Here is a 16045-nt window from a genome sequence, read left to right as displayed (position 1 = left end):
GCTAGTCACCTAAGTAGTACCTACCTATTGCGAAAGATCTTCCCGGGAAAGATTAAAACTTTGAGAAAGTTTTACTTCGTAAGTCTGTTGAAGCAATCTAAAATCGTTTAGCTCCGTTTTTCTGTACTTATCACAAACAAGTTTAGGTTTAGCCTGTGTATAAAACGGTGTTTGACTGGTGCATCAAAGATGGCAGCGATAAGCAACTGTTCAAAGTGTGTCTATGCATTACGTACCTACATAATGGTAATTACAATTATGTCAAAATAGCTTAGTGCTCGGCACAGATTACAGGAGTCAATGACCGGAGATAATATCGAGTGGATGGGATAATTATCTCGAGTATATTGGGAAACAGTACAGCCTGTAGACTAGGAAATAACCGAATTTCAGACAAAAGAACTAAGTTCAGTTTCAGCCAACACACGTAACGATAATACAGAAAAATGTAATGCATAAAACTAAACTTTCATAAATATAAAAAATAGACAGTAGTGCTGAATTCGTTTTAGGTAAGTATCTACAGTCCTACACATAAAATAATAATAAGTTGGTTATCATTACAGTACCTAACTACCTACTAGTAATTAATACAAGTAACACAATAATGATTGTAAATCATGTCAATTTATATGACATTCTTGTCCAACTGCAGATAATAATTATTGTTAAGTTAATTGTACCAGTTCTCATAAATCATCAATTTATTTAATATTCAACCACGCCAAACATCATTGGTTGGAATCAGTCAGCCGTAAACATCTACGTCTAAGTATAAATTATGCTAAGACTCTGATGTTAGATGTTTATTTGAGTACACAAGTAAAGTACGTAGTATTAACTTAGGTACGTTACATGAAATTTTGGCTTCCATTTTATTGTGTACATGTGTGTATTTAGTTTTAGTTAACATGAGGTAGGTTTTTTTATGAGGTGTCATTTAAACTACTACCAATTTAATGAAGAGGATGCAATTGTGTGAATTTCTAATAAAGAATACTGAATGCTATGCGTCCGTTGCTTTCGATGCCGAAAGGAGGACGCTTACCTTAAGGCTAGGGTACAGACAGCACAATCTAATTATCACTAACAACACAAATGTAGTCGACGAACAACACACACACATATGTTACATATTATATCTCTCCGCAACAGAAACAATGAGCACTTGATTCTCACGAGTATTATTAGACTAATTCATTAATTGCCAGTAAAACGCTGCCTACAAACAATACTGTTTTTATCTAACGGAATGCGGTCAACGAAAGTTTAGACACTGACTGAATAGGCAATTTAATTTGGCTCCCTCATTTTAAAACTCACACAATAATATTTATTCCACTACTCAAATGGAGGCAAATCAAAAGAAAACGTAACCTATAAAGGATTAATTTAGCGCTATAAAAATCTTCGCCTCGTAGTATAACAAAATTCACGAAACCTTGACCACTCATGAATGAGTAGGTATTTTGAAATTTAAGACTAATACTAGATCAGATCAGCACGATTTTATCGAATAAGACCGTTTTTTCCTTATGTTTTATTTCTAATGAATTTGTAACAATAGTAGGCCAGTGGTCAACCATAGGCATTGTTGTAGCAGTTTGTTAGTTTCCATTTGGAACAATGAATGTTGCATCGGTCCGGATGCGATTCAATGTGGCTCGGTGGGACTTCCGGAAGCAATATATTTTTGCCTGTCCCTTTGTGTTATATCAGTTCATAACTACTCTTAGTTTGTCTAAATCCATGCATTTACTATTCATTCATATCTTCTAATTTTTTTCTGAGGCAATCTAATCTTGCGAAGTTGCAACTTTCCTTTCCTAACTCTAGATGAATCCAGTGTGAAATGACCAATACCGTTGTTACCGGCAGACGTTAGCTAACGGTGTGAACAGTTCTTTATAAAATCGGTCTTCGCTACATCGTGGCATGCCAATTCCTCTTTTATTATTGAGACATTACATTGTATTTCTCATCGTGTAGATGTGGTACCTGTTATTTCAAGTCATGGATATGTTTACCTTATTCGTTGGCAAAAAACTGTATTTTATCATTTGTTTCGCTACAACATCACAATTGAGTGTTTTTCTCGGAATTGTGTTTTATCCATAGTTCTCATAGTAACATTGAAGTAGATGCACTAATCTTGTAGAATGGACTCGCATCATTTTCACTTTCCATGTAGACTAGACGGCGTATGAACTCAATCAGCGTATTTATAACAGGCGTCCTTGTGGCCAACAAGGCGCGAATGTGGGTGGAGTAGAACTGGTCCTGCGTTAGTTTATAGCGTGTGTCATCCTTATATGTAATGTTACCTAACGTTATTCTGCTCGCAGATTACAGCCCGCAATTACAACCCACGTGATAATGTTGTCGGTCCGAATTGAAATAAAACGGTGTCTCTACAATTTGTGCGTTCTTGTGGATTCTGGAAGGTTCTCGAAAGAAGTAGTTTTATTAAGTAGGTACATTCCTAGTAAAGTTTTCTACAATATCAATGTTGATCGGAAAATTTGGCGGCGCTAATTCTACCGGTTTCTTTTCTGAATAGTAAGTGGTAATAAGTAAGTAAGTAATCCAAAAAATATACCTATCTATATACGTACGTCTATGAGTGAAGAGAAAATTTAATGTAAAAATTCAAGATGGTTGTGATTCCTAAAATCTCCGACCGTGTGAGACCACTGAAGCTGAACACATCGTATGTCAGTTGGTAATTCAACTTTTACACATAGCATTTATTGATAATACAGAAACTCGAATCAAATGAAGCGTATCGCACATCGTTTGCTGCTTCTCAGCAACAAAAATGTCTCTAATCACAAATTTGACATGAAACTTAATAAATTCTGGTATATTTTATTACTTTTTAGAAGTCGAAGTATTTTTTTCATTCACATTTTAACTATTGTCATCAATGCTTGAGTTTATAAATTCAAACCGAATTATGGATCGATTTCATAGCCTTGAGGCTGACCGTGGCATTCGTCCGTACGATACGCACGTGTTGCCGTTAATGTCGGCATTTCGTTGTTCTTTTATCCGGATTACCCAATTCGTGGGAAAGTCAATAAAAACCGGCCTCTGTGTAAGTATTAGGACTTATCCAAACGTCGTGAATCTTTAATCATTATAAATTAAACATCATCTCACAGCTCATCCTGACAGAGAAACCAATAAAATTAATTACCTTGACATATTGACGCAAAAGATTACAAAGGGGAGTGATGGATACACACCATCATCTCAACTCCAGACATTTCAGTATTGTTTAGAATGCTCAATATTAAAACTGGTTTGAGGGAGGATTTGGCGAAGAAGGTACAAGTAGAAGTGTTATGAAATTCTTGGTTAAAACAATCTTCATATTGCAGGGGCTGAAATTCCTCCAGGGAGTAAAGCCGGAGTACATACATACGTAGAGTTGAGTGAAAAGTGGTGAATAAAATACCTGCTTTTACATTCAATTCATGGCTGTAAAGGAATAGAAAAAAGAATCATATAAGCCTTTGAAAGTTTTGCGATTGCGATTACGTACGGAATTAGCTTTATACAATTTAGTGATAAGTTGTTTACACTATTTTTGGTGGTGTGATAGCTAACTGTGTTAGTTTATTTTTTGCTCTCTATCCAACAAAACAGGTAGTAATTTTTTTTATGAATAACTTTTAAGCTGCCAGCAGTACTTCCTAGTGGTCAGAGCGGATATTTCTTGCTGTATTGTTTGTTCGGGACTGCCCTTTAGGTAACGGCACACTTTTCACGGTCTCTTGAACACTTCTCTACATAATTATGTAAAATAAGTAAGCGGACCTACGTCTTTACGACGTAGCGTGACTAATCTGAGAAGACACATAGATACTAGATGGATTTTAAAATGTCGAGGACAGGATCCTGTCTGGCCCTATCTTCCCATGTGGCACAGGAGACAATGTATGGCTCACGATGAGTGATGATTAACAGTAAGTAGGTACCAGTTAGCTTAATTAGTAGGTACTAGCTATAAACTTTTGTACCGTGTCAAGCTAACAATGACGGTTTGTGTGTACACACATATTTAAAGGTGCTTGTAAAGCTCTAATCAAGATGACCGTACCTACCTTTACCTACTGATTAATTATAGATCGTACCTATTTTTCGTGTATCAGAATGGGTACCTAGTAGCAGAAGTGAGTACATACTTGGTACTTACTATAAAAGAAGATAATCGGGTTCTACTTGCTTCACTTAGCTGGTGATTACGTGATGTAATCGCTCTGAACCAGTTTAGATTTTTTGTTATGGTTGCTAAAAATTGAAGGTCGATTCATGTGGGAGCTTCATCAACAGCAACGTAGCGTTACTTGTCCCTAGAACAATATTTCATCTAGGTACGCTTAGGTTTTGAGATACCTATATGACTTATCTCCCTCTAAAACAATATTTCCATTCGTAAATTCTGTGACAAAGGTGACACTGTTCTTGGGACCCATCGCAATAATATTTTCGCTGATCTCTACAATGTAGTCTTCACATGCCATGTTTGCCGTGGGGTCCACTCTTGTATTTTAGCAACACTATCACATGTAATATTTAATAAATTGATTTCCCAGGTTGAATGCCATGTCAATTAAAATCTACATGAACTTACGGTTAATAAGTACCGTAAAGAGGTTAGTAGGATTTAATTTTATAATTATGGATAGAGACTAACCTCACAAAGGTACCTAGTTTATTTAACAATGCGGCAGAATATTGCTTAGTAAGCAGGTTTTATAAATATAATAAATGTAACACTAACCTTCAATAGCAACGACGTGATCTCGAATCTGCTGAGCCAGCAGCGGGTCAGGAATCAGCTCAACTAGATCGTAAAGTGCATAAATAGACGGATGGACACTTTCGAAGCGCTGTATCTCCTGTCTGATCGACAGGGAGGTGTTCAGGCAAGCCTGGGTGTGCTGGCGGCTGCACATCGTGCTTCTATAACCCAGCATTGGCCACGAAAACTCAATTAGCACAACACAACACTCGCCGGCCGATGCATTCTCAATTCAACGCCACAAGATCGAGAGCGTCGCACATCTCGGTTAAAAATAACTCAAAGAAACACTTATCTATCACTAAAGTAATCCAATAATAATAACAGTACGCGATTAACACTTGTGTCAAGTTACATGTTAAATGTAAATAAAGTAAACAACCAATCAACACGCATGCAATGACAGCGACACAATTCGTCCACTTTCACGGCGGCCATTACCAAACTGCTGTAATTTTGAGGTATCCAAGTAACTGTCAAATATGGCCGATTGTTGCGTTATCTTTTGGTTATTTTTAAAACTATTGGTTACACAAGCGTTCTACTTGATTCTGCTACTCATCCATAGATGGCGCTTTCAAGCAAATCATAATTTTAGTTATGCAAGTTACCTATAGATGGCGCTTTCATTAAATATGCTTGATTGTTACGCCATCTTTTGGTTGTACTTTCAAACTTTTATTTATACAAACGTACTACTTGGTTCAGCTACTCGTCCATAGGTTGCGCTTTCAACTAAATTATAATAATAATTTTATTGTTGGTATGCAATTACGCTATTCGCCTATAGATGGCGCTTCTACGAATAAATTTAATATGGTATCGTTTCTTGACACGAAAGTCGAAGGTTTAGCATCTTGTAATTATTTATTGAGACTGTATACTATAGGTACTATTTAGAGAGCAAGAAGCAATTTTGTTTAGAAGTTCTTATCATGTATAATTACTTACACTACACTATTTACTGATAATTATGTACATTTTTTTACGTGTTCACTCGTCAACGTCCATACCATGTTGAAAACACCGGTTCTCGTCCGATCACCGAAGTTAAGCAACATCGGGCGTGGTCAGTACTTGGATGGGTGACCGCCTGGGAACACCACGTGTCGTTGACTTTTTTTAATCGTTGATGATTTTCTAGACACACTTTCATAGAACAACGCGGACTCGGGTGTACTCAACTACTCACTTTGTTGGTCACGTGACTTTTTTAATAATGTTAGTAATTTTTTAGAAGATGAAGTAGATTTTTATGTAGTTATTTTTTCTCAGAATATATTATTATTATTATAGATAATTATACTTACTCATCCATTCATTGACCACCGCCACCGACTGAACCATTTTTTTAGTAAGTATGAAATTTCATATTATAGTAGGTATGTAGAGCCTGGAAGTGATCGGTTTTAGCCCTTATTGTATTATAGGTCTTTAAGTGTTTTATGTACAATAAAGTTATACTACTACTACTACTGTGTAAGATGTATTAAGAGGCTTGTGACACAATGTAAGCAAGTACCTAAGTATTCATTTTAAAACTAGATACCTACCTATCGTATCGAAGCACGCGCACGAGGCCAATATTGAATTTGATAAGCGTAGTGTTAGTATAAGTGACTATTTATCGATACAAAGTAATGTAATAGGGTATGCGTTAAAGTACGGGTAAAACAAAAGTGAGCGACTCAGGGCCTTATTCTGAGTTCTGAAGGGCTAGCACGGGGCGCAATTAAGATGTGGCAAAAGTTCTTCGTCGCGCTCGCTCTTGAGATTGCGCGATGTGAGTGAGCGCGATGCAAAACTTTTGTCACGTCTTAATTGCGCCCCGTGCCAGCCCTTTGAGTAACTTTAATCATAGTTATAGTATAGGTAATAAGTTTACATTAGAAATAGCCTCTGCTGAGTAATCAGTATTCGCCCTTTTCTTTCATCCATACATTCACGAAAGCTCGATGAAACTTTATGACTTCATCAATATTTAACTATTACCTATAATAGGTGCTGTGCTCTGAAGTCTGCACCTACCGACTATGCAAATTGGTTAAGTACCTAGTTTAAGTTTCAGCCATTCAGGCCAAAGTTCGAACCTCATTTATTTATTTAAGTTTATTATGAAAGCTAACAGCATGTTACACATGTGTATTATGTATAAGTTATGAAAAGAAGTCAATCTTTCACAACTAATTGTGCAGAAGTGCCTACCTTCTTAAATAGTTAAAGAAGAGCACTGAAATTAACTAATAATAACTATTTATGTATAAAGATACGAGAGTAGGTACATAATTTTCTTCATACAAATAAGAGAATATAGAAGCACAAGAACAAACGCTATCTTTAAAAAAGCCACAAACTGAGCCAGAACACAATCCATCTTACAATTTCAATACAAGCATTGTAATCACTTTCCCGAGATTTCCCCTTTCAGAGAGTTACATCAATTTAAATAAACCTAGTGTGCTAGTAGCTAGCTTCCATTTGCACACAATACCCCGCGTCACACGCACCTCCAGCACGAAATCCCTCCGATTATCTGGAGGGTTACTCTATAGTACCTATGTCAGTATAGAGTCTATACTATACTGACGAAAAACGAACGAACGAGAGCTGTCGTGCAATCGGCCCGCCGTGAAATAGTGGCTCGCGCAGCAGCGCCCTGAAACCTCGTTTTTCGTCACATAGAGTGACCCCCCTGGAGACCTATTCTGAATGAGCAAGGAGACACATCAGATGAGATCAGTCAGTTGCTGTCCATCCTCCGTCGCGCGCGCTCGTCAGCACCGGCCTAGTCCGAGCTAGAGCAGTCCGGTGAATGAACGTCAATTGATACACACATGTGACACTTTAACGTAATTGGCCCCGATATGTCTAAAGTCAAGGTAATGTTTGTGCTTCTCGGCTTCTTCAATCTAAGCAGACGGATGATTTGAAAATTGGTGATATGAAAGTTTTTGTGTAAATAAGCTGCTGGTGTACCGCGTTCATTAGTGCATTGATAGTTATTTGTAGCGTAAGAAAGAAGTATAGTTGACAAGTTGATTCATTACACGCAACGTACAATGTAAGGCTAATTACAAAAGTAATGTTAAGGAGTTAAACACTATTACACTATTTAGAAGATCGGTTTCTAACAACGCACATAGCTAAGTCAAATGTACATACAAAATCACAGTAGTTGGTCGGTTAGTTTGCTTTGAGAATTAGCGACCGTTGAGAGATAATCGTATGAGATAAAAAAACAATCTTTTATCGTTACAAAAGTTAAATTTACATGAATCTCTAAGCGTATCTAAATTGGTTTTATGAAAGAGCAATGTATAAGTATCTAGGTGGTCTATACTACCCTACTATGGTCTGTAGTACCCCTTTTGTGCCGAGCTTCCAAATGACCATGAATATATATATTTAAACACCCTGAATATATATATTTAGTTATAGAATACTGTGTATAATTTCATTATCACACGGAATATCAACATAAAACATTTCCGGTTCGGATGAAATACACTTTGAAATTATATATAATAAAAGTATGTAATAATCACCTGATTTATCTGAGGTAGCATGTGGGGAGTACAAAAACATAAATTGTTGATGTTCAAAAGAAGTTTATTTGAATGAGAAAAATTAGTTGTAACCTTACCAGTAATTTTATATAGAGTTTACGATGAACTAGTAGGTATCTGCTACATAAGGATACAGAGTACAAAAGGATTGTACCTATATTATGAAGTAAAAAAACATACATACAATAATATATACGTAATATATTATGTGGTTATGAAATTAACCCAGTGATAAACATTTAATAGTAAAAATAATGTGAAACAAAAAAATTGTCCTGTTTGTTACAAGCATAACCATGGTTAAAGAAGCTAAAGTTATTCTATTGCATTGAATACAGGATGTGAACTATTGGATCTGAAGTGATGGGATCAATGATCAGTGAAGGGACACGAGTCTACTCGTACCGCGCGTAAGATAAGATAATAGGAGATCATCATTTCAGTTATTGATAAGTTTATATTTTGCTATGCTGCTTCCACTATGTTGTTATGTATTCTAGACAGCTCACACTGAGTAGACGACATAACTTTGTCCTTGCGTACGCGAATTTTTCATAGTGTTTCTAATTAAAGTACTTAAAAATCCCAAGACGAATCTTTATGAATAAGTATGATAGACCAAAAGAGACAAAAATAATCTCATTAACGTAAATTATGAAAAATGTTTACGTTTGCTTATGTTTTCTTTCTTCTTCCCTGCTGAGGGACGCCAGGAAGGATCCTCCTCCTCCTCCTCCTATGTTTTCTTTTTATGCGTTTTCCATCAAGCTTCATGATAGTTTTCCCTGAGGCCACTTTTTATTATTATTTCATATACTTAGTTGTAGGAAAAAAATAAGGTATGTACCTACCAATTTTAAAACAAATCCGTTGCAACTGATTTTTTTTTTTGATTTTCAAAATTCTTTATTATCAATAAGTATAATGGTAACAAAACAGTACAACTAAAATATTATACTATTTTATGACATTGTGGTTTACACACTTAATTAGGCTGCAGACACCTTTGTAAGTTTACAAATTATTTGACTTAATGCTATTTACATCGATAAGTATTTTAGTAACAGAGGGAGCAAATCCGTTGCAACTGTTGCAAGCACAGATTGCATTTTCTCCTACAACAAAAAAACCTGTCTTTTTAGCCAATTTTTTTTATTTTTTTTCTTTGAATTTATTTTTTATTGTGATGATTTATTGCTTAAAAAAAATGTCGTTTTATGTATGACAGCTGTTAGCAATGAAAACTGTCCCCTTTGGTCAGCTTGTACCCCATGGCCCATTGGTTGAGACTCACGGCGATCTATTGATGGCTGATGTCTGCAAAGGAAAATTATTTAAGTATAGCTGTTCCCGCGCGCTTAGCTTCGCCTTAAAAAGTTTTCCCGTGGGAATTCCGGGATAAAAAGTAGCCTATGTTCTTTCCCAGGGTCTAGACCGTATGTATACCAAATTTCATTCAAATCCGTTCAGTAGTTTTGGCGTCAAAGAGTAACAGACAGACAGACAGACACAGTTACTTTCGCATTTATAATATTAGTTAGGATTTGTTTCTTATTTTTTGTTAGATAGTACTCTAGACTACTCTTTCGCCAAACAGATCATCGTCAGACGCTGAAGCTGAGTCTAGGGCTCCTCATCGACAGTTAGAACATATTTCTTTCGTGACGTCGTTCACCCATTAAAAAAACTTTATCCTAACTATGTCACTCGTCTTCTTGATTTTATGGTAACAATAATAATATTGGCCTTAATTAAACAGAGGCTTGAATGCCTAACTGTATCCTTGATTCTTGTGAATTTCCTTTGTATGGCGTCAACATTTTCCCCGCAGACGTTTCCTTCTGTTATTCAAGCAGTTCCTTTAGAAATATTAGCATAATAAGACCGGCTCTTAAACTGCGTAATTGGATGCTAAACTCCTCTTGGTAAATTCTTAAGCGGACTCTTAAGTGCTCTTTCTGAGTTGAAGAGAACCCGTTACCAACCAAGAACTGTAGACGAGACGATTCTAAGTTTCAAGATCTTTTGACGATTGGATAAGTGCCGGTTTCACGTTTCACAATGTCTGGAGAAGATCTGGACAAAGTCCCGGGTAATGTACATGTCACATAACATGTCATACTAGTGTTGAAACTAATTTAATCTCCTTGCATTTAGTTTTCTGGAAAAACTAATCACAAATATTACCTATATTATACTTATTATGAAATTCAGGATTAAGGGCCACTTGCAGAAACATATTAAATCTAGATTTAAGAAACGTCAGTCCATATAAAATTCGACACTATTGGCTATTTAGCGCCGCTAAATACGTTTAGTGGCATTGTATCTGTCAAAAACGGCGGCAATGAAGCATGTCGTACCTATAGGTACCTAGGACCTAGTACCATTACAATTCCTAAGCTTGGACCATTTCCCACCACGCTGGTCCACTGAGGGTTGGTGTGTTCACATATCAAGATGTGCTTAATCTAGATATGTAGGTTTCCTCGCGATGTTTTCCTTCATTCATGGTATTTCTGGATATTGGTGAGCCACTTTTTCCACTCATACTTACTTTGAGTTTTATCACGAACGGAAATGAAATTCCAACATCTGTAGGTATGCTAACGCAACGCTTTCATAGGAGAACAGAACTAGAGGGGGCGTTTATCTAACTAAAATTAAAATATCTTTAAATAGGAAGTCACACAAGCCGGCCTTTAGGTAGGGTTCCCCTCATCTCGCCTAATCTTTATTGCCCTAAACTCGTTTCGCATAACTCGTAAGGTCTAAACTTTTTTGGTAGAATCATCACTTCGCCAAGACTTATGTGGCATAAGACTCGTTTCGTCTAAAACTCTTATGGCTCAAACTTGAAACACCTAGGGCGCCTTGCACAACAAAGTTAAGTAAAATTAAATAGTTTCTCTCTTGCTCTGACAGTATAATGTCAGAGCAAGAGGTCATAGATTAAATTTTGTTTAACTTTGTCGTGCAAGACGCCCCTAAGTCTCGTTTGCTCAAATTGTTCGTATTGGTATAATCTTGTTTCTCCTAATATTATCTTAATGTTAATATGTTGTAAATGTACAAATTGTGGTATTTTTCTCCTACATCCCGAAAATCACGATACTGAATGATCAAAATAGCGAAAGTGAATGACCATTATAATGATTACAAACGCCATTAAACCCCATGGGATCGAAACCTAAAGGTAGGTGCGACGACTCGTAACTTTGACACTTCGTTAAACGTATTTAAGAACAAAATTTTTGCTATGCAAGACGTTAATTGCATTTAACAACTTAAATGTGTTTATTCTATTCTACTTTTAAACTCAATTATCAATTACGCAAGCCGCCCTAAATCGCGATTTAACACTAAATCTAGATTTAATATGTTTCCGCAAGTGGCCCTAAGTATTTAATTAGTTATTTTATAATTTAGTGTTCTAAATTATAATTGTGAAACGCATAGCTTTATGTATAACTTATCTTACACTATCTACCCCTTTGTAAAACAGGCGGAAAATGTTACAAACATACAAGGGGTAGGTACATATCACAGGTCTTATTGACAGAAGGGGCAACAGAGCGTTAAAATAACAAGAAGGGAAACCCACCATTCTGTTAAAATAATAAGGATGTAAAAGGACCTCCATTTCGTTAGGAAAACATTCGTGAAATTGCAGAAAACCGTGTATTGATGCCCATTGTAGAGACTTATGTGTCTCTTGAGCCATGGCAGTCATGACCCCCTGTCATGCCCTTTCAGCTTATTATATTATACGTACCCTTTTTGTAACACCCCGTATAATTTGTGGTTTTCAGGATCAACTCCGATCAACCCATTTAGTATCTACTTCATACAAAAATTGCCCCAAAAATAATTAAAATAGTGTTTACGTAACGGATAAGGTCTCGGCTTATGTATTTTTGTACCTGTCACATAAAATTATTTGGTCCCAAAATATTTTTTTTCTTTTTAGCGATCTTAAAGAAATAAAATAAAATGTTTTGTTTACACAAACGGTTCTATTTATCAGCCGTATTCGTAGTTCCAAGCAGTGTCCCACAGCGGGCTTTTTTGTATCAGCACGAATGAGAGACTTTGTTTTTGTTTTTCTTTTTTTTTTGCAGTAAGACTTTACCAACATTTTTGTTAAGTAGGTATGTATACTGCTTTTGCAACATCCTGTACTTATAGTTTTAGTCATAAATATGTAGGTACTAATTTACAATAGTCATACTTATACCTGTGGTATTCAGGGTATTCTGCTTAAATAATTATTTGTTCATTTTTTTGGAGCATGCTTTTAATTTAGTTAAACTGTACTATCTTTATGGCTAGAAGTTGAGAAATTTGACAGTTTGTGTTCTATAGTCAAACATTGTAGGTATTCAGGGCCCCTAATATGCCAAGTTTAGTCAGAGGAAGCGGTCTAGAGTTGCAATGTTGAATATTCATACGGCACTCTTGATTCAGCGCAAAGGCTACATAGTAAAGTAATTTTGTATATTTTGTTAATTCTTAACTAGTTTTTTGGTAGATGTAGTAACGATGATATCCACATTGTGGATTCCACATTTCATCCTAACTATCCTAATCCTAACTAATATTATAAATGCGAAAGTAACTGTGTCTGTCTGTCTGTCTGTCTGTCTGTTACTCTTTCACGCCAACATACACACGGTATACATTGGTATACATACGGTCTAGACCCTGGGAAAGAACATAGGCTACTTTTTATCCCGGAATTACCACGGGAAAACTTTTTAAGGCGAAGCGAAGCTCGCGGGAACAGCTAGTGTTAAATAAAAACTATAGCCAAGTAAAAAAAAAAAAACTGAAAAATATATTGCCTATCTGTGGTGGTGTGTTTTTAATATCGTGCGGATCGTGCCATTTTCCCGCGTGTTATTTAACGAATTGCAATAAATATACTTGTATGAAAATAAAACTTGCGGGTGTCACGCGTGCGGGGCAATCCCACGTGCGTTATGAAATCTGCACAATTTTAAAAACAGCCGTAACACCTATCACTACTATCGTATCCATCTAAGCTGTGCCATCTTTAAAGGAATGCCGCTACATCATTGTTTAATTTGAATGCCAAGCAGCTAGGCAATGGAGGTAGGTATTTGTTTACTTAGACCAACCAGCAATATCTGTGATTATTTGCACCATTATATAACTTAAAATTTAATGTAATTAGTAGGTAAGTAATTATGGAACTTGTTTTAAAATGTCGGCAACCGAATCGAAAAAATCAAAAATATTTATTTAAACACCATAGAATTTAAAAAAGTTAGTAGGCACAATGATTGTGATTGATTTTAATATTTTTTTATCATTTTTTTAAATATACTTAATGTAGTCTTTTTTCTAAATTATCATTTTTAATAAAAAAAATGGTAATATTGAGATGCGCTGTACAATGTTCTTCAATAGCCTTTTCCGTTTCTTCCTTCTTCTTCTTCTTCCAATTTGGTGTTATTGTCACTTGAACTTTTACTTTGTCAGTGTATGTTTTATACTCCCCTCGTTTGTAGCGTAGGATTGCTGATACATTTTCGCTAGCAGACCAATTTGACTCTTATGACCTGCGACACCATTCACATCACGAGATGGGCATTAACCTTTGAGTAATTAGGACTATACCATTTCGGGACCATGATACACATAGTTTAATTAATTAAGTACGATGAATTAAAGATCTGCCAGATCCATACCTACTAATTAATATTAAATATTCAGGCATTCTAGCATATTGATGCCCACATTATCATCAGCCAACAATCGTCAACTACTGTGGGGTTACCACCACCGGCTCATAGGGCCACCGTCAACTTGTCAAATCTGGTGCGGGGTACACAAAAAGAGGCTCTTGGAGCGGCGTGTTTGTTATACAATATACTTACAGGGTGTTACAAAAGGACTATAGTATATAATATACTATAGGAAATTATATTTTCATTTTTACATTATGTGTAGATAAGTATTACCTGATGAAAATCAAGCACATCATCAGTGAATCATCACCATCCAATATATACAAAGTATCGACTATATCCTAACTAATATTATAAATGCGAAAGTAACTGTGTCTGTCTGTCTGTCTGTCTGTCTGTCTGTCTGTTACTCTTTCACGCCAAAACTACTGAACGGATTTGAATGAAATTTGGTATACATACGGTCTAGACCATGGGAAAGAACATAGGCTACTTTTTATCCCGGAATTCCCACGGGAAAACTTTTTAAGGCGAAGCGAAGCGCGCGGGCACAGCTAGTAGACTATATAATACACGTAAATATACACGTAAGTGATAACAACAACACTAGTGACGGTGATTACCTGTAAATTAGGACTTGAATGGCGTCAGTGAAGCCCTATTATAGTGGATAATGGCCACAGCCATCGCCATCCATGGCTGACTCTTTTGTCATTCATTCTAGAATTGAAAATAGTAATGGTCGTTCGAACCATTAAAGGTAAGCGTCCTATCAGTATCGGACCTAATGGATTTTCATAAATTTATGGAGAAACGGCATCATCGGCAATGCCGATGAAGTGGACACACTTGTGTGAATTTCTATAAGCACAAAGATTACTGAATGCGATGCGTCCGTTGCGTACGTTGCCGAAGGCCGATTAAGGTGGACGCTTAATCTTAGTAGGTAACATAGGTAAGTATTCTATATCGGTGTATATGTATAGCGACCTCTGGCAGAAACGGTTCATATACAAACGAAGAGTTGAAAAGACATATTTTTTTGAGTTCTAACATTTTTGTAGCCGTGTCACAGCTGCGTCCTCCCAAAACCATACGTAAAAAAAGGTTACTTGAAACTTTGTATGAAACTATGCCTATATCAAGCCGTTGATAAATTCAGTTTTGTCTGAGTTATTCTATCTATTAAGCATAAGGGGTTATTGGGAAGAAAATATGTAAGAAGATATTATTTATAAGTAGGTACCTACTTACGTAATTACACAGCCGGAACACTTCAAAGTGGAAAATGTGTCCCCTTCTCGCTCGATTTTTCAGACAGAAGTTGTACGTATAATTGTATATGGATTCAGTGTTATTGCCATCTATATTATTAGTTTGACTAAATTATCAGAGATGGCATTGGTGTATTTATAATAATTATAAAACATACGTATATATATAATATATATTCGCCACCTAGCGGTAAGTAGCTGCACTAGCTCCGCGACATACTTAATACAATATTTCTCTTTTACTGACGAATAACAGTAACACGACGGATAGATAACTCTAGATAGATAGACGGATTATGGATGTACTTATAACACCCATTATTTTTGATCAGACCCCTTAGCATGAATTTTCATCGTGAACGTGAAGTAGAATTCATCGAGTAATTTTGTATGAAAATATGAACAGCGCCCCTGGCGGTCGGTAGCAGAACTAAAATTTCCCTACAAAATTCGTCGTGTAATTTCACGTCACGTTCACGATGAAAATTCATGCTAAGGGGTCTGCATCGATCGTGACGTGAAGTAAAATTCATAGAGTAATTTTGTATGAAAATATGAACAGCGCCCCTGGCGGTCGGTAGCAGGAATAAAATTTTCCTAAAGAATTCATCGCGTAATTTTACTTCACATTCACGATGTATGAACGGCTACGGGCTCTGACCAGTCTGAAACACTTTCATA

At 36.2% G+C, this 16045-nt stretch overlaps 1 protein-coding gene and 1 non-coding gene across 3 annotated transcripts in view; both read left to right on the top strand.

Moving 5' to 3' along the window:
• Nucleotides 1-5809: 5809 nt before the first annotated feature.
• On the top strand, nucleotides 5810-5928 carry LOC119691698. Its single transcript, XR_005253990.1, has one exon. It is a non-coding gene; the product is annotated as a 5S ribosomal RNA (ribosomal RNA).
• A 1628-nt stretch (nucleotides 5929-7556) lies between these two features.
• The window catches only part of LOC105383330 (angiotensin-converting enzyme), a 29018-nt gene continuing 20529 nt past the window's right edge, over nucleotides 7557-16045 (top strand). For both annotated transcript variants that reach the window (XM_038106718.2, XM_038106708.2), the window contains exon 1: nucleotides 7557-7689. In XM_038106718.2, coding sequence (XP_037962646.2) covers nucleotides 7675-7689 — 15 coding nt within the window. In that variant the 5' untranslated portion in view covers nucleotides 7557-7674. The remainder of the gene's footprint in view (nucleotides 7690-16045) is intronic.

Source organism: Plutella xylostella, chromosome 9 (assembly GCF_932276165.1).
Source record: "Plutella xylostella chromosome 9, ilPluXylo3.1, whole genome shotgun sequence".
NCBI classification, from domain to species: domain Eukaryota; kingdom Metazoa; phylum Arthropoda; class Insecta; order Lepidoptera; family Plutellidae; genus Plutella; species Plutella xylostella.
Note: the sequence above shows the minus strand (reverse complement) of the source record. Positions and strands in the feature narration are given on the sequence as shown.